Source organism: Cloeon dipterum, chromosome X (genome assembly GCF_949628265.1).
Source record: "Cloeon dipterum chromosome X, ieCloDipt1.1, whole genome shotgun sequence".
Classification (NCBI taxonomy): Eukaryota; Metazoa; Arthropoda; class Insecta; order Ephemeroptera; family Baetidae; genus Cloeon; species Cloeon dipterum.
This window is the reverse complement of record NC_088790.1, coordinates 26,637,182-26,663,028: the sequence shown is the minus strand read 5'-3', so window position 1 is coordinate 26,663,028 and position 25,847 is coordinate 26,637,182. Positions and strand designations below refer to the sequence as shown.

Genomic DNA, 25,847 nt, shown 5'->3' with positions numbered 1-25,847 from the left:
GAGGTTCAGAAGATGTCATCAGTCGAGCAAGAGTCCACCCACTGCCATTCCAGCGCGTGATTTCGCGCGGAGAAACCAGACGGCGATCGATATCAATTCCTGCCGGGCTAGCGGGGCGCCATCTTGAAAACACGCCACCGCTGGTGCCGTCAGTAGGTGTATGGTGGAACATACCGCCTCTCGCTCCAGCCGCAGCACCACACCCCGGCGAACCGACCTGATCTAGTGGACTGTGGATGGGACAGGGTCGATATCGGCCCGGGCACCGGCCAGGCAGTCAAGCTGGAACTCATGGAACTAGAGAACATCGTGGCCAATACGGTCTACCTCAAAGCACGAGAAGGTGCGTTGAACTTTTGACACCTCCTGAAGGGAGCTCGCGAGCACCACCCCCCCAGCTTGCCTATACAAGCCGAGTTGATCCTTTTTACGGCTTTCAGGGCAAGCAGATAGTAACAAGGGCAAGAGCAAGAAATGGAGAAAGATCCTGCAGTTCCCGCACATTTCGCAGTGCATAGACCTCAAGACTAAGATAGGTCAGTACAAATAGAGCGATTCGACCGACACGTCCTGCGAGGCGCTAACGAGTGACCTTGAGGCTCGAGGGTCCTTTCGTCCTGCGGGAGTTGCGGTCGAATTTACATGCATACATACCGATGCACGCCTAAAATAACATTTTGTGGTTTTTACTTCAGGTGGTGTTGTTTTTTTAAAAAAAATGCAGCATAAAACTTGAATGTTCTGCGGCTTTTATGGCAGACTCTTCAAGTTAACAAGCGGCATAATTTATAGTGAGTCACGACCCGCAGCTCCTGCCAAAAGCGAAAACTAACTAACTAAAAAATGACACCGGCAGCAGGGTGACTAAAAATAAAACCACCGTCCTAAACCATCAAATTCTCTGCCAATTGCATGTTGATTTTCTGTTATTTTCTGTTTTGACACAAATTCTACTTTATGTATTTCAGATGTAAGATACAACTACATAGTAGACCAGCAGCCTATCGGGCGGCTGCTCTTCCGTCAGTTCTGTGAGGATGCAAAACCAGAATATCATCGATACAACATATTTCTTGACTCGATCGTCAGTATTTTTGTGTAGTGACCGCCGCATTGTTCTCACCAATTTTCTCTGCAGGAGCGGTATGAGGTGGAAGCGGACGAAAACCGTATGGAAGTGGCCAAAACCATTTACGAAAGATACTTGAGAAGAGACGTAAGAGTGTTCCCAGTTTCCCTCCGCTCGCAAAACTAATTATTGACCTCGCCAGGCGGAAGATGCGGTTGACGTGCTCAATGAGACCATGATCGAAAAATGCAAGGAGAGCATGGCATCCGGAAGCAAAGATCTTTTTGAAGACTGCATGAGTGCTGTCAAGTCCTTCCTGGCCAACGAACCCTTCCGGTTGTTCGAGGGCTCCATGTTTTTCCATCGGTACTTGCAGTGGAAGTGGCTTGAAAGGTAATTTCAAATAATACTGCATCTAATTTCATGTCAAAACAATAATTTTTTGATAATAACTTCCTTGTCACTAATTCCAAACTAAATTTAAACCAGGAAGAGCAGTTATATCTTATTAATATTTTAATTTTATACCAATTTCAGTCAACCGGTCACTTACAAAACCTTCCGGATGTACCGAGTGCTCGGGAAAGGCGGCTTCGGCGAAGTGTGTGCGTGCCAAGTGAGATCAACTGGAAAAATGTACGCCTGTAAGAAGCTGGAGAAGAAGCGAATCAAAAAGCGGCGAGGCGAGGCGATGGTGCTGATCGAAAAGCAGATCCTCCAAAGGATCAACTCGCGCTTCGTAGTGAGTCTCGCGTACGCCTACGAAACCAAGGACGCCCTCTGCTTGGTGCTCACCATTATGAATGGCGGCGACCTCAAGTTCCACATATACAACATGGGCGGCGAACCCGGCTTTGACCTCAATCGAGCAAGATTCTACTCAGCAGAGGTGAGTGAGATCATCAGATCTTTCCTATTACATTTAAATTTAAGATTATCAGATAAATAATAATTGTAAAAAATCTTGTTTACTTGTACTTGAAAAATTAGGAAAAAGCTTGAAATTTATGAGAAAATCGGCTCAAAAGTTTGCATGCCAATCAAGTTGTGAGCATCGTCCCTATTTTGAAAGTCATGATTTATTTCTCCAGTTGGAATATTTTTACTATTTACCTCTTAATTCGCACACCATTGCATAAATCGCAACAAGAGGGATCAAAATCAAACCAAAAATTCATTGACGCCGCTTAATTTTTGAGAAATTTGGCAAAATTTGAAATTTAACTTCCTTGGTCCTGAATTAAGTTTATTATTACATTTTGAAGTTTCAACCTTTGCTAAATTTCACCAGGGTTATTTGCTTACCAACTGATTTTTTCACCGCTGGTTTTTGTCACTCGATTTCTACAAATTTCTTGCGCAAGAAATACAAGAAATTAATTTATTCCTTAATCCCCTGTGAAAATCTAAAATTACTCTACTGAGCAGATTTTTTCTTTTAAATTGCCATTTGCTGACTCAATTTCTCCAAAAATTTATCTCTGACAATTTTTCTAGTCTAGGCCATGTGCTAATAATAAGAAAATATTGAAAACTGAGTTGCAAGAAACTGGATAAAATTTAAAAAAAAAGGCTTTTTACCGCTGCACTGCATTTTTTTGCAACCCTGAATTTCACAAACAATAGTAAAATGGTCTTTATTCTTTGCCTATAAAGCTCGATCCAGTTTAATTTATAAAAAAATGCTAAATGGATAGTAGAGATTAGGATTTGACATAAGTAACAGACTCTATTACCATTGTTATTGAGTTATTTGTAAGATTTACATTAATTATACCTAACTATAGAATATTAAAAAATTGGCACCACCAATCAGATAGCGCGAACATCGATTCGTAATATCTACTATCCTTAAAAAAGACTTAATAAATGATGAATAAAGACCGCACTTCATAACATGAAATTTTATAAATTATCTTGCTCAATAAAAATCGCATTGGGAATCAAAATCATTAATTTGACATGATAGGCCTAACCTGGAGCCCAAGACAAAGATTAAATTGCGAAATGTGATCTGTTTATATATAGCGTAGGAATTTCCTTTGAAAATACTGAACAAAGCATCGGTTCTCTTTGTACGTAATTTTTAAATCGATATCGTGTTCAGGAAAAGATTAGAATAGATACCTGAACATAAAATTGCCTCTGTGAATTGAGTCATAGAATTGAAAAGGTTGCAGGGTAAATTTCCAAGAAAATTCCTCAATAAATTCTTTTCTTTTTTACGTGGCACGCAGGTATGCTACAGATTGTGAGAATCGTGTTTTTTTTAGAATATCGCAAGCAGTACATCTTTATAATCGGGGTTGCATTAAATTTGCTTACCAACGGGATTTAACCACTCCATTTTTACCAATTGTGCGAGAAATGATTTTTCCCCTTGGAAAATCTAAAATTTGCGGTCGGAGTGGTCTAAATATCCTCTACTGTGCGCATTATTTTCTTTTAAACTGTCATTTGCTCCCTCAATTTCTCACAAAATTTCTCTCTTACAATCTTTCTAGTTGAAGACGTGAGCAAATAATTATTAAATTATAGAAAACTTAAGGCCTGCAAGAAACTAGTTAAAATTGTAAAAACCATTACCACTGCACTACATTTTTTTTTTAAAATGCGGGTATTTTGCAACTCTGTTTATAATAGATCGCAATTAGAATAATGATTACCATACGTTTGTTACGAGAAAATCAGCGAAAATGTACAATTTATAATATCCAGTTTGTGTAAAAATTCTTGCGGGTAAAATTGTTGACATTTTGGAGAGCTTTTAAAGTGTTTACACCTGACATCGTTCAATTTGGTAGCTTAATTTGAAACGCTATTGTCCTCGTTGCTCTTAAATGGTGAATGCCATGCCACTGTTGCTTCTTGTTTGGCACAATACTGTTAGGTTCTCAACATCACCAGCAATAATAATATTGACGTCACCAAAGACGCAGTAACATCAGGCATTTGGTCAAGTGTCGTCAGCGACCCAAGATCCATTTTTTTCTTTATCCCTCGATATTTATTTATTTTTTCTTTTGGGTCAGCCTTCGAGAATTAAAAGTCGTTCGTCCACAGGAATGTATTTAAGACATCATGCTTTTTAATGAATTGCAGGTGCTTTGTGGCCTAGAACACCTGCACGCAGTCGGCATTGTTTATCGAGACTGCAAGCCAGAAAATATATTGCTGGACGATCACGGTCACGTCAGGATTTCCGATCTGGGGTTAGCTGTGGAAATTCCCGAGGGTGAAATGGTGCGGGGGAGAGTTGGCACGGTCGGCTACATGGGTGAGTGCTTGTTTAGTGGTTTCCATTCGCAGCTGCTCATTTTTCTAATTTACATTGCAGCTCCTGAAGTCATCGATAACGAAAAATACACGTTTAGTCCCGACTGGTTCAGCTTTGGTTGTCTAATTTACGAGATGATTGAGGGGCAGGCTCCCTTCAGAGCTCGTAAAGAAAAGGTATAATTTCGGTGTTTATTATTCCTAGATTTTAAAAAATCCAATTCGTTCGGGCCGAGGAAAAAGTCCGATCTGAAATTTGTAGCTAATGTCCGACGGACTTCTTCGCCAACGGTAAAATTGTGTAGATTTCACTATTGTGGCAACCACAGTCACGTGATCAGCGTGACGTCAGTTTAAATTTGAGCCCCATGATGTAAAAACGTGGTTTTGGACAATTTTACCGTCGGCGAAAAAGTTTGTCGGCCTTTTCGCTTCTAATGAGTTTTAGTAGTATTCATTTTATATCAACATTTTTCAGGTTAAAAGGGAAGAGGTTGATAGACGGGTGAAAGAAGACACAGAAAAGTACTCCTCAAAGTTCAACGATGAAGCGAAAACCTTATGTCAACATGTAATTTGATCTATTTTTATTTAATGCCGCTCTTTGACCAATTTTGTATTTTCGGCAGTTGTTAAAAAAGCGAGTGAAAGAGCGAATGGGATGTTTGAGCCATCGGCACGGTGCTCGAGAAATCAAACAGCACGAATTCTTCAGGTGCCTAAACTGGAAGAGGCTGGAGGCGGGAATCATGGAGCCGCCGTTCAGTCCGGATGTAATACCTCCACTCAAATTGTGAGCTCATTTTAATTTTAACCTTGCTCTCGACAGCCGCACGCGGTCTATGCAAAAGATGTGTTGGACATCGAACAATTTTCCACGGTGAAGGGGGTCAACCTGGACGCCACTGACGACACTTTTTACAGCAAATTCAACACAGGATCTGTTTCGATACCTTGGCAAACAGAGGTGGCAGTTGTCTTGATTGAAGTTACGAAATAAATCTTTTAAAACTTGCGCTCTCGCAGATGATCGAAACCGAGTGCTACAAGGAACTGAACGTGTTTGGCCCTGAAAACACCCCAACGCTAGATCTGATGATCGATGCTGAACCCGAGCCTGAAAAGAAAAGTTGCTTCCCGTTTAGAAGAAAGGTAAGTGTAAATTCTTATAGCTTAAAATTTATCACTGCTTTCGAAAGACCAGGCCCTGCAATTTAAATGATAGGAAAAATATTTAGTGCGTTTTAAAACTCTGGTTTGAATTTGTTATTTAAGCAGCGTACGCGGTTTTATACCATCTGCGGTTGATTTCACAGGGATTTTTTCCTGTAAAAAATGTCCGGTTTTCCCAAACAATTGGATATTTCGAAAGTTTTGCCTTCAAGTCGTGAAAATATTCAATTTTTAAGGATTGCGAGCTCTGAATTTCTTTTTACTGGTGAATATATTGGTTTTATTTATTAAAATTGTGCGGTAATTCGAAAATGCACTTTTCCTCGTGACTTGCCCTAAAGTAGAAGAAAACATCAGTTTAAAAATTTAAATTCGAGGAAAACTGAATTGCTCTACTACGTATGGTAATTTTGCATGGTCAGCTTGAAGCAACTAGTGGAAGGTTTAGGTGTAGGAAAATAGCGGCTACACGTAAATTGAAAAATGTATGATTTTTTCATTACTTTTTTAACAAACTATCGGGCTGCCTGGGTGTCGCAGGGAGTTAATTAAAAAAAATAATGAAAAAATAATGCATTTTTCAATTTGCGTGTAGTCGCTATTTTCCTTATCCTAAGCCTACAACTAGTTGTTACAAGCTATTAGTGAAAATTTTGAAAGGAAATACTATATAACACGTTTTCGCACTGTACAGCAGCTGTTCTGGCCCTTTTAATTTAACCTTCCCTAAAAAAAGGAAAAAATTCGCTTGCTCAAAAATACCATCCATTGTAATGTTAAGTTAATTTTAAAGAAAGAGATTCTGATTTTTCTAACATGAGAATTTATTCAGGAAAAATTCCTACGCATCTTTCTGACGGCTGCGAACTTGCAAACTGCTGCCCTATTATATAAAATAAGGATTTTAGGCAAAACTCCTGCCATTCGAGAATTATACTCTACAGATTTGTTCCAATTCGTAACTGGACCTCAATGACAAAAATTGCTCTCATTTGCACGTCATTTTAATTCGTTCCCGTTTCATTCCAGAAGAAACAGCAGTCCAGAACAAAGCCGTTGCCAGTGGCCAAGCATCTGTACGAAGCTCGTCCCGCAGTTGTCACCGAGATTGCGAGCTGATGTGCTGTAAAAGCGGACGTGTTGCTCGCCACCAATAAATATATTGCAAACTAACTGACAAGGGCAGCTGTGTCGCTGAAGAAGAGAACAACAGCAGCAGCAACCACCAGCACCAGCACCAACTTTTGCACCTGTGCAGGTGCCAGTTCATACTCAAGAGGCTCCTCGCCGGCGGCCTCGCTGAGAGCAACAAACACACACTCGTCAAGTATGTAAACACTTTCACACTGAACGAAAAAACACTTAGGAGAACTGCTGCGCCTGGCAAATCTCACAGTTTTTGTTTGACTTTGGGCTCGAGTGAAACCATTGGAAAAAACACTTCTTTCAACTCTGCACATAATTTTTCGATTTTACGGCATTTTTCCCGGTAAGAAGAGGCCCCATTATCGTGGTGTATTTTTCTGTGCATGTTGCTCTTACGCAGTAAGGTTCAATGCAATTAGTTGACCAGGTTTTTAATGTTACGTTTAAATAGTGCTTTGTTTTCAATTCGATTTTAGAACCGACTGCACGCGAGCAAAATTTCTTCAACTTTCCGGCTTTCTGATAGCTTTCTCTCCAGACTGTCTCATAGATTTCTGCTTAGCTTATTTTGGCAATGGAAGTTGATACTTAGATCCTGGCCAGTCAAATAGACAACCAATCAAAAGAGAAATAAATAAATTTTTAACGTATTGAGTGCGTTCCGTCGCTGCCGCTTCGAAGGCAAAGCCTTGGACAGCATCTTAGCCCAGATTTTACTGCTTGTTTTTTGAGAGGGTATCTTTTGATGAAAACCAAACTAAACGCGATTGAGAGTACAACGCTCGAGAGTTTTGCATTTAAAAAGTAGCACAAAACAACTTTTGCATTTTTATACAAACAACGCGAGAAACACACTCAAGGCAGGGATTTTGTCGCTTTTGGATGCTCGGTGGAAAGAAAACAAAAAGAAAACAAAAAATCAACCAACCAAATGCATTTATCAAGCAGCATTGCCAAATCTCTTGCATTCACACTCACTCACACACAAACTCACTAGAAACGGTGCTTTTTTATTATCATACTGATGCCAAAAAGGAATCTTGGATTTGCACAAATAATAATATATTATAGCTTGGACTTTTCTCGCAAGATGAGGAGTGGTTCACTTTGAGTACAAGTATTTTTCCCAACAACAGACTTGACACTAATCAGGGTTTTGGCCAGAGTTGGTGTCCTCGGTCCTTCTTCCCTTCCGAACACACAGTACACGCTGCTTTTTCCACTCACTCACTCACTCACTCTGCACACTTCCACCACCGAATGCTAGTCTTTTCACAGCTCCTTCCGGCACGCAACCAAATAAAGACAAAACACGAGGTGCCCAGCCTGGCCAATTGTTTTTATTGTTGCATGGTGCTTTCTTTATTTTTTTGTCGACCCGGAGCGGCATTGTTAAATAATCCGAATCATTCCCGAGATCGCGACACTTCGCCCGGTGTTGCACGCGCGGATTTAATTAAACTGTCACAAACATACACACACACGCACACGAACTAGCAGATTAACAGCCAAACGCCAATGAAAAGCTAAAGGCTCTCTCAACGCATAATTTATCATTTTTAAATTATACATGTGTACATTTCTATTGAATTATAGTTATAATTACGCAAAGAATGAGTTGTAATCACTGTTTCTCAAGATATAGTGTGATATTATAGGACTAGCAAAGACATATTGAACGTGTAACTAACACGCGCAGAACATATTTATAATGTTTGTCCGTCGTCGTAGTGAGGATGCGTGTTTGTCGGTCGAGTGTCTAAAACGATGATTCTTCTGGTCAAGCAAGCGCGCACTTTGTAAAAAGCGTCACACATACACACACACAACTTTTAATTCAAACTCTATGATATAATTGTAAAATAATCAAAGCACAGAAGAAAGAAAGAAAGCAAGAAAGTACACACAAGATAACATGTTCATAAAATAATAGTGCTTCTGTGTTAAGGTGGATGTGTAAAAACCATAATAAGTGAAATTAATGTGCCCACTAATTGATGTTCACCGAAAAGAGCGGTTTCTAGTTTTAAATCACCAGCCTCTCTCTCTCTTTCTCCTCCTCCTGCTCCTCTTTATCAGCTGTAAAACAACTCACCGACGCATTTTGGAATCGCGGACCTCGTCGGTCTGAAGCACAAAAATCAAACCGATTAAAAAGATGCATTTAATCTTATTCAAATTTTCTGCATTTTCAACACACACGTCACGAAACTCTCCTCGAAAAAGTGCTTTCATTGCTTTGCTTGTGTACAAAACTATGATACGGGCTTCAAGACTCTAATCTCTAATTATTTATATAGCGATTGATTGCTTCCAGACTTTTTTTATAGTTTTACGCATCGAGTATCTTACACGTACGGTTAGTATTGTAATAATAATTACGGTAATTCACTGACAATTATTTCATGTTCCTTTTATTTAGTGGCTCATCTTTATATATACATATATTATATTGCTATCAAATACGCATGATTGTTTAATTTGTTTTGTTTTGTTTGCAATCGGGTCAATTGTTCTCAAACGCACAATTTTTTGACATTGTGAACATTCGAAACGACGAGACGTGGATATTTAGGGACAAACAACGCGTTTTAATATAATCCTCCCAGAATAATCGGCGCGCGTATTGTGTATCTGTGTTCGGTATCATACCAGGAAAGCAGTTGTTTTAATAATAGCTTTTAATATCTTATATATAAATAATAACTGAAAGTGTTTGAGGAGAACGTCATGCATACAATTAATGTGATGAATCGAAAATGCAAAGAAACTTTCGAGAGAGGACGTTCGTTAGCAATGTCGAGGGCGCGGAAATGAAGAGCGATGAGTTTGTGAGCAGCGCCCCAAAGTATAATATTATAAAGAAAAAATAAAATAAAAATATGAAACATAGGATATATGTGTGCCAATACCTTGTATTGAAATGGAGAATCTGAATAAATGTTTGTTAAATATTTACAAAAAAAATAAAACGCTTTTTAATTCTATTTCCCTGTGTCACTAAAAGAAGTCGTACTTTGTTAAACGAGATTAATGGCTCAAGAACTGCTACTGGTGGACGCGTACAATATTATATTATTGCAAAACGAAGACCTGCGTGACTGGTTTGCTGGGATAGCTTAAATCCGTGCGTTTTACCTGAAGAAAAATACATACACACGCCGTGGTTGCAAGACAAGTAGTGGCATTATGGTGGAAAATGAACATTATTATTTGACCTCTACGGAGTGTCTCTCATATATAGCAGAAAGAATGTGTATTTTTATTAAAAAAAATTCTCGTCGTCGCACTGATGCGTTTGGAATTTGGGACAGGGAATGAACAAGACGCGTCAGACCATTTTTCTCATGCTGAAAAAATTATTTTATGAAGAAATATTAAGTTAACCGAATAAAATTGCAGGGGTTGGGGCGTTGACATCTATATATTAGCAACTGGAAAAGGCCTCAATAAAAGTGTGTTATTTACTATGCAGCCCGCATGCCGGCGCCGGCCATAAAGCCCAATTTTGCAAACGCTATGGGCGGTAAACTAATTCAATTTGGGTGATAAACATCTTAAAAGGAAATATTAATGTCATTTAATAGCGCCGTAAAAACTCTGATGACGAAATATATCAACCGATCCGCCCAGCATAAATTGACTGCGCTCCATCCTTAAAAAATTAAAACTTTCTTCAGGATAAATTGATTGCAATCGTCAACGGACCTGATGAGCTACCCACCCGCATTTTTTAACTTAAAGAATGTATTCCACTTCACGTGAATTTACAATTTTAGGCGAATTTTTGCCTTTTAAATTGTAAATTAGAGGAAGGAATGCGGTAGTGCCCCCTGTCGCGGTGAGCTGGAACCCGCTCGAGAATGTCCCCTCCCCCAACTCCCGTGTGTACCCTCCATGCATCCACTCCAGCGGCGAACGAAAGCACGCAGTCAACACAACTGCTGCAAGCTCCGCTCAACTCAACAATAGTGAGATCGGCGTGTCCGCGAGTGCTTCGTCACAACAATCGCTCGGCCCAACAATACAGTGTGTGATGCAACCGCAGTGATCGGATTTACCTTTCGCCAGGTAACCAACCTTTTCATTTTCGGCGCCAATCGGCACTTTTTCGGCGGTTTAAAAAATATTGTATACCTGAGCGACAATAATACATAAGTCGTCTTTCACCTGAAGCAGGGGGAGGGGCACTTTTGTGTGTTTTTTCCGTCGCACGGCCTGTTTCTTTACGGGTAGTTAGGCAGGGGTGGCAGGTGGTGCAATTAACGGTGATCATTCAATCCGGGGAAACGGGCCTCGTGGTGAATGGAGCGTGCCGGTTGCTCAATGAGTTCCACCTAACTAACAACTACGATTTTTTTTATCGATTTGTTAGCACTCCCACGCACCCGGCAATAAAAGTGACGTTTTTTCTGACATTTCAACGTTGATTCTTAATATTTTGATTTTTTAAAGTGGAATGATGCAGGCCAACAATTGAAAATTATTGATGCCACAAACAATTGACAATTTGCAATAGTAAAAAAGGACCTTCTTACAGTAAAAATTCAAATTTTGCCAATTTTCTCCAAAATTTACAGTGCTTGAACATATTTTCTTGGCATATTCCGATTCCTCTCGTCGAGATCTGTTCAACGGTGTATTTCACTTATTGGGGAAGCTCTTGGTTTTGAAATTAAATCGGATTTCAAGTAAGCAGACAGCCATTACCATTTGAAAAGCACGGCAACTTTCCAGCCAATTTTCTCTAAAAATTACAGCGCTTCTTAGGTCAATTTAGGCTTTAACTGAATCCTAAGGGATGAGTTTTTGCATTGGCAACAATCATTTTCCAGGCTTTTCCAGTATCATTCCTCTTTAAACAGCCAACAATATTTAGTTTATTATTTGTTCTCTCATCTTGAAGGATGCTATTTGCATTGTTTAAATTTTAAAAATAATATTTACTTTTATTAAGGCATTCATTTGTCATAATTTAATAATTGTTTCTTATCCATCATGGAACAAAACCAGTGTGGCACTCGGCCAACAATGAGATAATCAGATTAAAATCAGAGATGACGGACTTTGTCCCAATTTCTCGTCAATGTCAACCACGCCGGTTGACTGATGTCATTCCTTTGTGGAAAAAACATGCAATATATATAAAGTATGCAGAACATATTTATTCAATTATTATTTTATTGCCTCATCGAAGGCAAAGGAGACAATAGAAAAATCGCTCAATCAGCGCTTGTGTGCCATGCTGGGAGAAAGAGCAGTGGAGGGAAATAAATCACTCACGTAACCAATTAACATGATGTGCGGAATGCGCGTGTTATGCTAACGAGAAATGAAATCATGAGTCGCTTACTTAGAGTCGGTGGCCGCCGATCGTGCTGTTGGTTTCGTTTGTGTCGCAGTTGTTGTCACTATTATGATGCTAATTGAATAAATAATAATATGCTGTCTCCGCCGTTGTTGTGATTCCGTTGACTCAGACGGATTAGAATTGTTGTTTTTTTCTCTCTCGCTGCTCCGCTTTGTTCTTATTAAACACAGTCAGGAAAGGAAACTGGGAGTTGTCAATCAACACCGGCTGTTGTCAGTATTTAAATGGGGAAATTGAACACGTGGAGAAATTATTGCAAAAATATTGAAATTGGTTAAAAGTGTCTGATGAATTGCATCAGAGCAGCACTGATTATTTCCGCGTGAATGGAAAATTAATTTGCAGCGTATACGAGAGTATTCGACCCAAACCACGAGTCAAATATTAGTAGTTAAGAATTCAGGACTCTCCAACTGACAAATTTAAAGGTTTTAAAATAATTGCAGTTTTGCAAAATACGGCAAGTGGTTTAAAAATTCACAATTTTTATTTATAATACTTGGAATTATTTGTTAAACCTCGACTTGATTGTGAGGGCACGAAAAACAATTTTATGTTATAATTCTGCAAAGCGGTACAATTTTTTCACCATGCAAACGCCTATTTAGGATTTTTCTTGGAAACATTGAAATTTCATTGCTACCGTTACCGTTAGAAATTCGTAAAAATTGTCTCAGTGGGAAAATGCAACCCTGATTTTTTTTTCAAGCGAAAGAGAAATCAGAAACTGCACTAGATTTTGCTTCAAAGGATGTATAATAAAAGTGCCGCCTGCATGCAAAGTAATAAATTCCTTGAATACCCTTCGTGGAACACTTTACCCTCTTTTCCATAATTCAGCTATCCTCAATTTCGTCACAAGAGTTTGGGTTAGAAAATGCTTTTACGAAACTGAGCTGCTCAGAGAAGTTTTGGTTTAATCAATTCAATCGATCAAAGCATTTAAAAGGCAAGGAATTTTTTGAAGACCCTCAAATTGCAGCGGGTGTTACTTCACATTCCGAAATGCGGGATAACATATCAGTTTTATTTTGATAAACTGTTGTTTGTAGTGTAATTTAAGCCATATTACAAATGGAAAAATTCTTTATCAAGGTTACGACGTATAAAATAATTTAACTGTTTCACGAAATCAATTCATTTGGCCATTTATTTCCCGTATTATTTAAATTTTTAGTTAGAAATATTTACAGAAATGTGATAAATATAAAAGCAACTACTTATTTTTATAGTTTAATTAATATTAAAAAGAAATCATACATTCCAAATTGTTTTGAAATGCTGAATAAGTATTGGCGATTGGCATATTTAACAATTTTGTTAAGTTTCAAGCTAATCGCTATTTCCAATATTTCATATATATATTCTAAATGTTTTTATAGCAAAGTAAAAAAATGTTTCAAGTTAATAAAATTAATTACTTATTCATTTATTTATTTCTTTTATTTTTAAATCATTTAAAAAGCAAAATAATCCTTTACACACATGAAATTAATTATATTTTCTCAATAAATTATTAAATAAAATTTAATTTAATGAACAAGTGGTGTTTAAGTTTATGATCGTGAAACCACGTTTGTTTCGTCCATATTGCACATCGCACCAAGTTACAGTCTATGTCTATACTTGTTTACATCTATATTTGACAATATCAAATAATTATTTGCATGGTTTAAACTTAATTAATTGTCAAGAAAATTACATCTCACGTATTCGTAATGAACAGCTCACCGTTTCGGCTGGTTTTATTTGATAATTATTTTTGAATTCGATTTCATGACCAGGTTAAAGGGGATCGATACACGCAAATTGAACATTTTTAGGAATTTTAATAAAATTTCTGAAAATTTTAGTTTTGACTGTTTGTTCTACAGTCCGAAATAATTAAAAGAGAACCTTTCTACAGTTAAAATTCTAATGTTGCCAATTTTATACAAAATTTACATTGCTTTACCATAATCTGCTGGGAGATTTCAATTCCCGAGATTTAAGTAAGATCGATTGATAAGCATATTAGCCCCTTTTCTAAAAAAATATGTGTTCAATTTGTCTTTACAACAAGGTTTTTCTGGAATCCTCTCTTTTTAATATTCTGTGAAACACTTCTTCTTCGTCTTTTGTTTTCATTTTTCCGGCTTTCGGATGGCCGAAAGGCTTACAACGTGACCGTCTAATCAAGTCGGTCGATGAGATGTAAATGACGGAGATTAGCATTGCCTTTGTGTGTCAGTGCACACAAGCAAGTGCACACAGCACACGCGAAAAGGTTTCTCGTCGAATGCGCTCCAATTGGCGCCGCACGCCATCAATTAACGAAAACCGAAGTGCCTTTGCCACTTTGCCTTTGCCTGCCGGCTGCGAGTGCGAGGCTGATTATTCCTCTCGCCCCAGTGACACTCGCGCTGCTCTAATCACCCGGCCGTAATTAACTTTCATTGTTGTCGCAGTTTGTTTGGTGAGAACGGTTTATTGCCCAAGTAAGCCGCCTGCCTGCCTCTTGATATTGCGTTGCACACACACACACACTCGCTCACCGTGTGTTTTGTTCGGAGGCGGTGCAGGAACGAGAGCAAAATCGCGCAAGTAGCATTGTTTGTTTTTTCACTTGCACTCGTCCGTCGTAAAGTGGAAAGTTGGAAGTTGTAAAATTTGCTGAACGTATATTTAAATGTTGTTTTATTTCTTTTCACTCTCTCGCATTGATGTGATTTAAACCATTCCCATCACGCATATGTTATGTGTGTGTGCAATACTTTGATTGATTGGACCGGCGGATGGTGGTAATTATGAAGAAATTCCGTGAGAACGCGTCTCGGCCGGGCCTTATTTGGCTATTGATCAAGTGGGCGCGCGCAATCTTGCATCAAAGTGATATCATAACTCAAAACCGCAATATTGGAGATAAGATTGCATGTGTAATATAAAAAGAATTTTTGTCTTTTTAGAAAGAAGGGACAGATAATAATTTTCGTATTTCAACAAAATACGTTAAAGTTAATCTTTATAAATTCTAAAGACATGAAAAAATATTTTAGGTTTCGCAAGGGCAAGGAATTTGAAACATCTTTCTGGGTTTTTTCCATAAGGATTGATTCTGACTGTAAATTTCCATAACTACCACAGGGGGCCGGATTCACGCGTCGCGCAGATATGGCGTCAGGTGGAGTACGGCGGGAAAATTACAAACGCTTGGGAAATGAAAATACCGTCAGCACAATGAATATTTTTGTTGTTATTTCTTTACTAACAGCTGATTATCCCGGTAATTGGCGAATCGACTGTTAGACGGCACATCAGGCTAATGGAAATGTAACAAAATGCGCGGGAATGAAATTATCAGGCCGGCACGCCTCTTTTTTGACGCTTCTGATTGGCCGCTGGACTGTCACCTGATTGGCCTCCATTATTTCGACGCCATATTGACTTCTGACCGGCGGGAATCAAAACAGATCGCAACCCGGCCCCCGGTGATACTTACCAGGAAATTGTTCTAATTAAGAAAAAATTTAATGCTCCCTCTGCTCCCCCGGAGGAATGCGAAAAACTCAAGCAGAGAATTTTTCTTTAATTTCGTAAAGACACTATATATTTATTTAATTTTATTCTAGAACGGCTTTAAGTTAAATTTACCAATAATTTTGAGTTCTGAATAATTGGGAGAAGAAAGAAGTACCAAAATCACCACTTTACTGCTTCATTTTTTCTTTTAATTTTATCAATATCTTAATTTATAATTTTTATTCAAGAAATTGTTGGAAATAGACTGGTAAATGAAGGATAAACCGGTTGGAGAGAAAATGTAAACCCTGCTCTCCTCGGCATGGTGCATGCTGTAAAGTAAAATATAAAAGTCTACAAGCATATACATTCTTTTTCTGGGTGCATAACTGCTTTCAGTTGTTGGATTTGAAAGATCAAAATAATTGCAGTTTTCATCAAATAAATAAACCATTCATTTATTTATTTTAAGATGTGAATCTCTGGCATGCTGCCGATGGAGATGTGTATGAATGTGTTATTGAATGAATTGAAATAAATGTACAAGCATCCGCGCAACGCGGTAGAAGCCTGCGAGAATATAAAATTGCCGGTGTATTTATTTTCGCAACAAGTGCTCATTTCGCAACGCCTCTCACAATTGCTCGCGCAGCGCACGCGGTTTTCTAACCACCCACGGCCCGCCTTATCTCAATCCCGCGAGAGAGGCTTCTTATCTTGCCAACTAGTCGTTTAGCGCTAATATACTAAAACGATTCTCTTATTCAACTGGACGAGAGCAGAGAGAGCGAGCGAGAGAGAGAGAAGCAACATTGCGCTCTTTGGTAATCGCAGCAACCGCCGCCGCGGGCAAAAATAAAACGCCCCGCGTTTGCAAAACGTGCTTGCAGACGTAAGGAACTAATCGAATTACGCCGTCGATATCAGTTGTTGCTTCAGCTCGTTTTATTATCAGCTGCCTTTTGTCGGTATTTAAACAACGATTGATCTAACACTGTCAAATTGAGGGAAATTCTCTCCATGAGAGTAAATATTGTTGATTTTAAGGTCGGGGTGTTTTAAATATATTTTATGGTGGTGATTATACAGTACAGGGCAGATTGAATATTTCAATAAAAGATCATAGTTGGTCTTTCTTATTAAAAAAATTAATTACTTTATTTTAGGATAAAATAAATCAAAAATACTTTTAAAATCTAAAATAGAAATAAATAAATTTTAAATCCTAAGATCTAAATACAAGCAGAGTTGCATTTGCTTACCACCCGGTTTTTTTTCTAAAGTTTGCGGTCGGATTGGTCAAAATTTCCTCTACTGTGCAGATTTTTTTCTTTTAAATTGCCATTTTCTGCCTCAATTTCTCCAAAAATTAATCTCTGACAATTTTTCAAGTGGAGCTCATGAGCAAATAATTAAAAAATTATTGAAAACTGAGGCGCAAATATTGCCTGCAAGAAACTGATTAAAATTAAAAAAAAACCTTCTTACCACTGCACTGCATTAAAAAAATATGGTTGTTTTGCAACTCTGAATAACTAAGGAGTAAATAGGATCCTTGCGTATAATTAAACAATTAGAAAGATATCACTTCACTTGACAGCATTATCAGTTGGCTAATATAATTACGGTTGATTGGAAACACGCGGAATTATATTCACTGCACCGCCCGCATAAAATCGCATTTCGTTACAGGTGAGAAGGCAAGCGAGACCGTGTGGATTATGTGTGCGAGTGTGTGTGTGTGTGTGTGTTTTGCATGATTGCGCTACTTTTCATTGCCATACGCCACGGCGCCACCCATCGCTCACATTTTTTTTCTTATTGTGCTCAGAAGCGAAGTGTCGCCAGAATGAATTCTGCGCTCGCCACGCTCGGCCGATCATTTCTCGGAACCCGCCCCTCGGCATCGTTGCTTGCTCCATTTCTGCACAATTTACGCCCGATTATCGCTCATTTGCATGCCTTTCGAGAGGCGGGCGATGCCGGCCGACTGCAGCAAATCGCGCCTCGGCCCCAGAACAAAATGAAATATCTTCTACGTGAGATATTCGTATCCGTTTTGCACGAAAAATAATTCATATCGAATTTTGGAAAGCGCGAAAATTAATTTGAATTCAGTGAATCGCTCCAACCGATGCTCTCTAAAAGCAACGTTCCTGATTTAAAGTAACATTTTAATTTTTATTTAATGATAACCAGAGAAGTTCATGAAGGTTTTTTACTTTACAAGTTGTTGGTCAGTTGTTTAACATGAGATGCTCCGAGCATTTAATTTTATGATTCATTCCACACTTGGACGCACGCACTCACAGAGAGAAATTAATTATTTTTTTCTTCTTCGTCTTGGAACGTTATTCACCGGATACAGACAATAACGAACGGTACTCCAATGGAATTTTCACTTTTTACCATTGGACTTTTTCCAAATCCAATTCCAAATTGCGTTGAGTCGACGTAAGCTCAAGGTTTATACACGTTTTAAAAATTATACAAGTGCAGCGCATTCCAACATGGGGGCTTTTGAACAAGAGACTGTTATTTCTTACTAAAGACCTGGAACTGGAAACGTGAGGGTTGTCCTTTCAAGGAAAAGCTGAAAATTGCTACGACCCGCAGGCGTAAAAAAAACAACTGTTTATTTATCTCTGATAGTCTTGTCGATAGTAATATTTGGAAGTCGCCACTGCTTTTTAACGTTCCATTGCCAGGGTTGCAAAAAAACCAGCAGCAAAAAAAATGGAGTGCGTTTTTTTATTTTAACCTGTTTCCTGCAGGCAAGGTTTGCACCTCAGTTTTAAATAATTTAATAAATATTTGCCACTTGAAAATCGGTTGTAGAGAAAATCTGCACAGTAGAGGAAATTTTGACCACTCCGACCGCAAATTTTAGATTTTCACAGGGGAAATGTGGAAGAAATTCATTTCTTGCACTTCAAAATTGAGCGGTGCAATAAACCGGATTGTAAACAAATTCAATTGTCCACAATCAAATCTAAATTTTGATTTTATTGCATCTCCAGGACGATTTTTGGCATTAAAACATCAGACACGCCGCACATTCGTTGAGCCCATGTTAGCGAATCGGCTGTGCTGCTCCGTGTCAGATGCGAAACTCTGCAAACAAGCGTGGCGCCTGTTTATAGCTCCCTCCAGATTAGATATGCGTGCCAGTCCAAATTTAAATAAATAAAACAGAGGCCGCAAATTGATAAAAAGTCTCGGCTGGCACATCGACGATGCATTCCGCGTCTCGAATCAAATCGCGCGCCCGACTTTATTTTGGGCCGCGGCTCTTTTTTCAAGTAGTGCCGCCTGGAATCCGAGATGGTGTAATTAGCGAATCACTCGCTCGCAATTTATATTAGGCCCTGCGCTGGCGTCAGGATAAATAAAGCTGGCCGATTTTTTGCTGTCGGGTTTTTTATAATTGCCAGACAGCGCTCGCTGTAAATTGGATAAAAGTGAGCACCTCGAAATTGACTGGAGAAGTTTTCTCATCTGATATCACGCGTGTAGAAAAGACTTTCGTGGTTTCCACCGCAACCCACATTTTATGAACACAGGAGCAATGCAGATATGCCTCATTGCAAATTGTGAAAGTAAAATTTGCTACAATTTCATTCAAAACACACTTTTTCACTCTCATTTTACTTCCACCGCTCGTAAAAGGGACATTGTGAAAGTCGAGTCGTAAAATCAGTTGTTGTTGTGTTGAGGGTGGAAAAGCAGCTGTAAATCAATTAGAGAGGCGGAAATGGGCCGGACGGACGACGGAGGCGGATTCCTTTCCGTGAGAGAGTCGCAGTTTCGGCGGCGTTTTCGTTCGAACACCTGTTGTTGTCTCATTAGATAAAATAACAGCTACGTGCTTTGTAACGTTGCAAGCCATTGTAAATCTCGCTCTGGCATTATAATGCAGTTAGACAAAAGTGTCATTCCTTTCACTCGAATTTTAAGAAGTCTATTTTCACTCCCGATTCTTGAGAAACGAACTTGAAAGGTTTTTAACCTTTGAATGAAAGAAAATTACATCATAAGGTTTTATTTTTCTGTTAGTGTAAAAGATTTTTCAATTAACAAAATAAATATGAATCTCACGCTTGCTAGGGAAAGGAATTCTCGGCGATAAAAAATAGAAATTTATTTTGTTATCCGTACAAGTTTTTTTAATTAATTTTTCGTAAACAACTTTTTGACATCCCAAGCTAGATTTTTGAATTTCTCAAGAGGATTTATACTGCAAAAGCCTAGAAAATCTTTGTTGCCAATGCATGAAATGATCCCTAAGCCAAAATTGAGCTAAGTAGCTGTGTAAATTTGTGAGAAAAGTGGATGCGAAGTTAGCATGCTTTTCAAATTGCGAGGAATGTCTCCTTACTTGAAATCTGATTTTATTTCCCAACAAAGAGTTTCCCTAAAAGATTCCATACGCTAACGGACAGATCTCGACGAGAGGAATCGAAATCTGCCAAAAAAATGTGGCCAAGCGCTGGAAATTTTGAATTTTTACTGTAACAATAAGGTATGTATTTTTTATTGTAGAACAAATCAACTAACTGCTTTTTGCATCCAACAATTCAAATAATTTTTCAATTGTCGCCCTGTTTCAATCCACTTTAAGCCCCACCACGGAGAGAATTTCATACATAACTTTTTGTATATCAGTTCTTTTCAAAAACCTGTTCGACGTCAGTTTGAATTCATGCGTTGATCTCACTCTCCTAACGCAGAAACGCAAGAATACATACATATACATTTGAAACGAAAAAGACGAGAGCGAAGAGTCAACAATCCAATAAAGAGAGCATCGATTCCAACCCGGTCGACATTAATTCTCATTTTACAAGTGCGGTTGGGTTGAATCCCGTGACAGTTTTCTGTCCCGCTCCACCTGCAGATACATAATTCTGCGGCGGCACGGCTGCGGTTGGCCGCAGATAATGCACAGACTTCGCCATGTCAGTTTTTACGTGCACGTTGTATACTTTTTGCGTTTAATCGTCGCCAAGAGCGGAAATCATAAACAACCGACTAACCAATATTCGCGGCGCCGTGCAAAAAAAAAACGTAAAAGACGAACTCATTCACGTGGGCACGGCCAAATGTACAGTTTTGTTACTGTTTACAAGAGAGCGGCGGCCACCGCTTTTCGGCTCTTGTTTTTCGCACTGACGGACAGCTGAGGCTTTAAATTAAGCAGAGGCTAATTAGTGCGGCTTCCTCGGCGCACCTCCTAACATGGGCGTGCAATTATGACGCTCTTGCTCCCGAGTTTTAACACCCGGATGAATTATTATGTTTTATTTTTGCGCAACACATGACCTGGACTAATTTAAATTGTAAACTGAATGTGCTAAAAACTGTACATTCTTTATTTTTTATTTAAATAGGAGACAAGAGTCGGACAACTGTTAAAAATGAGTCAATAACCTTCCGCTAAAATTAAGCGCAATTTGTTGACCCAGTTAAATTATGAATACTCCCTTTTAAACCATTGCAAAATTTAAATTGATGCAGCAGCCAACCATGAAATTTTAATCCGTATAATTACAAGCAACCAATTTGGTTTTTTAGGAATATTTTAAACGATGATTAAATTAATATTGAATTTGAAAATTGAGTTTTTGGACGAGCAAAACTACTGTTATCTTAAAATACAAATAATGGCTCCTCACAGCCAATAAAGAAGATTTAAACTTGTAAATTTAACATTAATCAATTTAATTTTTTTATTTCAAAAATTTTAATTTAAAATTTTCCATCAATATGTGCCAAAACCTCAGTAACATTTAGTTTTCTCTTTAGCATCACGGCCAGAATTTCCCAACCTTTTTCAAAAAATGTCGGAGGATCTCACGGCATCTCTTCACTCTCACACATTTCGCAAGAGGCGGTGCCGTCGGCAAATTAATTGCACAAACGGCCGAATCCATATTCGCACACAGAGTAAACAAAACAAAAAGCAAAAGCACGCCGCTCTCCGTGCAAGCGTAAGTGGGGCGTTGAATGTCGAAACGACGGCCGCAGTTCCTTCAACTCCGCGTCGTGTCGATTAAAACCAACCGAGAGCAAAGGTGCTCTTTCACATTGAGGCTGGCGAGCTGGCCGCTCCATGACATGGGTGGTGCAAACGAAAAACCCATCTGCTCTTTCACCTACCCACTTGGGCCGAAGCAGCCATTAATTATGTATGCGCGCACAATATGCCTTTCTGCCTGTCTAACAAAGCGACGGACGAGCCCAACGAGCAAATCTCTTTCTCCGAACGGTACTGCCTGATGACTCAATCGCCGGTGATTTGCGAATTCGGAGCGCAGCGGACACTTTAAGCCGCAAAAAACAGATGGTGCGATTTTGGCGTCGTCCGATTTCCATTTCAATCGGCCGAAAAGCGAAATGATCCGATCGGGCGAGCGTTTGACACCTCTAGTCCTTTGAGAGCGACGGACGAAGTTGTGCGCAAAAAAAGCTCGCTTGTCAGATCTGACGTTTGACGTTTGAACAGAATGCCAAGCAAAAAAGGGGCACACCTGGTTATTCGAGCTGGGCAGCGCCGAACGTGCTTCGAGCTGTGATTGTTTGTTGTAAAAATTTGGTTTTTCGAATAAAGTAAAATGATTAACAACAAATTAAATCTAGCGAAAAACACAATCAGACTATAATAAGTTATGAGCAAGGCCATTCAATACTCCTCAATTTTTTAAAATAATAAAAAAACATTCTTAACGTACATTTCCAACGATTTCTAATCAATTCTCCCTTAAATTCGTTTTTTATTCTTGAAATTTTGAGCCTTTCAGTGTTTAGAAATTATAATGTGAGTAAATAAATGAAGTGAAAATTCAAATTCGTCTAAGTTGGATATTTTTTTTTTAAATATGAAAAATCTAGAAATTCATCTACGCACGGAAAACTACTCATTACCATTACTAATTTTTAGTAAGACCATTGGTAGCGCATTAAGTTTTTAATTTAAATTTAAAAAAATAAAAAATCTACAGTATTAAAAAAAATTCCTATATTTGCTTAAAAATGTAAATAGTTCCATAAAATTCTTGTACGACATAAATAATAGAATTCAAAATTACCTGTTTTATTTTATTCAGGGTTGCATTTGCTAACCACCCGGTTTTTTACGGTTTTTACCACTAAATTTTTACCAATTTCTTTCGCAAGAAATGAATTTATTCAATTTTTCTCCGGTGAAAATCTAGACTTTGCGTTTGGAGTGATCCCCATCGCACTGTGCAGATTTTTTTTCTTTTAAATTGCCAATTTCTCCAAAAATTTATCTCTGACAATTTTTTATGCGGTTGTTTTGCAACCCTGATTTAATTTTCTGCTCAAATTTCCTTTCATTTGAGCATACAAATATTTCCGTCCTTTATTTTAAAAATAAATTCTCATTGTGAGATAAAAGTCTGACATTTTACGCTTTTTATAGTGTAAACACAGAGAATAGCCGTAATCTGTTATGGTAGACGACTCGTCGGCCTCAAAGCAAACGAGATCATAATTTGCCCCAAACGCGGACGGTCTGCGGTGGAAAATCCGACGCGAAATTATTTACACAAGGCATGTGCAAAAAACGCGCATCCATAAAGCTTGGGATCTATCTTTAGAGCGCAGCATCAGCGGCCGTGTCTCAAAAGCTTAAAGACATTGCTGGCTGCACAAGGCGCAAATATTTCAAGTGAGGCGTGAATGTCACATTTTGGTCGTCCTGGCTGTGTTATTCGCAGAAGCCATACCCGAGACACGCATACCCACATCGCGGAGCAAAGGACGCGCCGTGGACAAATAAATAAATATATTTATACACATGTATGTGAATGCGCCTCTCGCATATTCCACGAGCAAGCGACCGACCGACCGCTGCTGCTGCTTTTTGTTCATTTCGCTGGTGCACATTCCAGCGCCGGTAGTCGCACATTAGACGGGCTTCCTCGCCACGGAATTTTATAATATGTACTCGCGCGGCGAATTAAGGTCGCAAGGTCGTTTTGCTTTAAATTAATTTCTGGCCTCCGTCAAATTGAAAGGAGCCATTAGGGCAAGTCCAGCAGCAGCAGCCTGTTTTGACGAGTGCTGCAGTGGATCTCATTGGGCGGAACGCTTTTGATGCCTAATTTTAATTATGCCTTTGGAATGAGAGAGGTCGAAAGGCGATTTTTCTTGCTGCACGACTAGCTTGTAATTCAAAACGAGTTTTTAAAATTTAATTAATGAATTTATCCGATTTCACCATTTCTGCGAAATTTGCCATATTTCTAGTTATTTTTTATTTTAAACAAAGCATAACTAGAGACTTTCAACTTTCAAGAGTCGCCGAGTCAGGGTTGCAAAAAACCCGCATTTAAAATAAAAAATGCAGGGCAGTGGAAAATAGCTGTTTTTTTAACCAGTTTCTTGCAGGCAAATGTTTGCACCTCGGTTTTCAATAATTTTCTAATGACCTCGACTTGAAAACTTGTCAGAGATAAATTTTTGGAGAAATTGTTGCAACAAATGGCAATTTAAATGAAAAAATCTGCACAGTAGAGGAAATTTTGACCACTCCAACCGCAAATTTTACATTTCCACAGGGGAAAAATGGAAAAAATTTATTTCTTGCTGAAGAAATGGGTCTTTCCTCCCATAAGAACCCCAAAATCGCGTATAATTCTGCCACCAAAGAGCAGTGAACCGATTATTTAATCTCTATTTGCTGCTGAAAAGTTGGTTTACCGATTTATGACCACAGAAACACTCCGAAACTTGGTTAAAACCTTAAATATTGGGACAAATTAAAAATCCTTTTTTAAACTTGTGATTTTTTAGAAAGGCGATATATTTCAGAGATTAAAAACTTTTGTTTGGTTAATGGTAAAAAATAGAACGTTTGACGCCCAATAACTTAGGAGATTAAAGGTCAAGGTCACGAATATCAGGTGGAGTATTTAAAAAAAACTTGTAAATAACCAAAATACATCTGGAAATAACTGAAAAAATCGGAGTTAATTTTGAAAAACGTGATATTTTGCACCCTGTCTCTGAAAAACGCCAATTTCTGTTCAAATTTCGATGGGCTTTGACTCATATTTAATAATAAAAAATAGTAATCATGACTTTCTGAAGTCATGGTCTGATCTTATCGTTCGGTATCATTCAAATCTGCGGTTTCGACATAATTAATTTGAAACCTCTTTTATAAAAAAATATTGCCACAGCTGATTTATTTAATTTTGACGTGGAAAAAGAAAGCACGTTCAAGGAAGTGAAGCGTGCGGTGATACCCATTAGCATGTAAAGCCGCTTTTTTATTTACTTTTTATACTTTCCTCGAATCAAATGAGTCGACAAAGGCCGTGGTGCAAAGAGATCAAATCGAGCGTCAAATTAATGGAACGCCGGCGAGCCGAGCCGAGCAGTGCATTGAATGAAAAGGTGCGAGGCGAGTGCAGCAATGCCCTCGAGACGGAAGACACTCGCGAGTTAATCAAAACAACATCGGTCATGTGCGCCAATTAAACCTAACTGGATGTGCGCGCGCGGGCATCGCGATCGCGTGAAATGAATTATTAGAAGAAAAGGTATTATTTTCGAGAAGAATCGGCCGGTTGGCTGCCGCCGTCGCGCCGTGTGCAAGTGTTTTTCAGGTTGCCGCCGCCGCTGCTGCTGATATTGTGCCCCGCGTGTGTCACTGACCTTTACGCCACACCGACCAGCAAGCAAGCCAGCGAGCACTCACTTCTTGTGTGTGTGTATTGTTACAAATGCGCGCGAGTGCACTCGCCGGAATTTTAAAACGCGAATATATGCTGCTTTCTAAAGCGAGCGAGTGCCAAATCCGCGCCGCGCGTTTTTGGCAATTGCAGCCCTCGGCCTTCACCACTTGAATTAAAATTTTAATGTATTCTTTGTCCTCTCAATGGAATTGAAATGCACACAGTATGTATGAATTATGATTTCATACGTGAGCTGACTTGAATTGCAAATTTAGACACTGATGCGTGGTTATAATTTTCCTTGCAGTTTCGTAAGAGTTACAGTTAGTTGCAAAAATAAACACGTATTCTTGCATGAGGTTTCCTATTCATTTATTTTAATATCCCACGAGTTGAACTCACTTGCCCTACAAATTTCCAGAGACTGCATGTTGCCAAAAAGTGTTAAAAAAAATTAATTCCGCATGCCACACCCTAAAGCAGTTTGGAATGTTAAATGATTGTAGTTTTTATCCTGAATTTCTTTATTGTTTTGATTTTTTTCCTTTATTAATCTACTCTTTTCCTTGGATGTTTTTTTAAAACCGATTTGATGACCTTCGTGTGT

The 25,847-nt window shown here is 38.7% G+C and overlaps 2 protein-coding genes across 6 annotated transcripts in view; both read left to right on the top strand.

The window, feature by feature from the left end:
* The first annotated feature begins 110 nt into the window (after positions 1-110).
* Gprk2 (G protein-coupled receptor kinase 2) lies at positions 111-9,636 on the top strand. 3 transcript variants are annotated; one of them, XM_065493201.1, is made up of 13 exons: positions 111-343; positions 441-536; positions 969-1,084; positions 1,139-1,216; positions 1,272-1,462; positions 1,607-1,958; positions 4,172-4,346; positions 4,407-4,522; positions 4,824-4,916; positions 4,975-5,118; positions 5,175-5,312; positions 5,372-5,497; positions 6,551-9,636. In XM_065493201.1, the coding sequence occupies exons 1-13, from the start codon at positions 292-294 to the stop codon at positions 6,635-6,637; spliced, it is 1,764 nt and encodes a 587-aa protein (XP_065349273.1). In that variant the 5' UTR covers positions 111-291; the 3' UTR covers positions 6,638-9,636. The 3 variants fall into 3 exon arrangements, with proteins under 3 accessions (XP_065349273.1, XP_065349274.1, XP_065349270.1); XM_065493202.1 differs by having other exon boundaries at positions 112-343; positions 450-536; positions 6,548-9,636; XM_065493198.1 differs by having other exon boundaries at positions 112-343; positions 6,548-9,636.
* A 942-nt stretch (positions 9,637-10,578) lies between these two features.
* The window catches only part of LOC135945046 (proteoglycan 4-like), a 45,256-nt gene continuing 29,987 nt past the window's right edge, over positions 10,579-25,847 (top strand). For all 3 annotated transcript variants that reach the window (XM_065492431.1, XM_065492430.1, XM_065492429.1), the window contains exon 1: positions 10,579-10,735. The gene's annotated coding sequence lies outside the window, so the exon portion shown is untranslated. The remainder of the gene's footprint in view (positions 10,736-25,847) is intronic.

Bases quoted from the DNA above. Each gene is read 5' to 3' on its own strand.
- Gprk2 (XM_065493198.1), top strand. From the start codon at position 292: ATGGAACTAGAGAACATCGTGGCCAATACGGTCTACCTCAAAGCACGA. The intron at 344-440 runs GTGCGTTGAACT...TACGGCTTTCAG, and splicing joins CTACCTCAAAGCACGAGAAG to GGCAAGCAGATAGTAACAAG. The intron at 5,119-5,174 runs GTAATACCTCCA...TGCTCTCGACAG, and splicing joins AGCCGCCGTTCAGTCCGGAT to CCGCACGCGGTCTATGCAAA.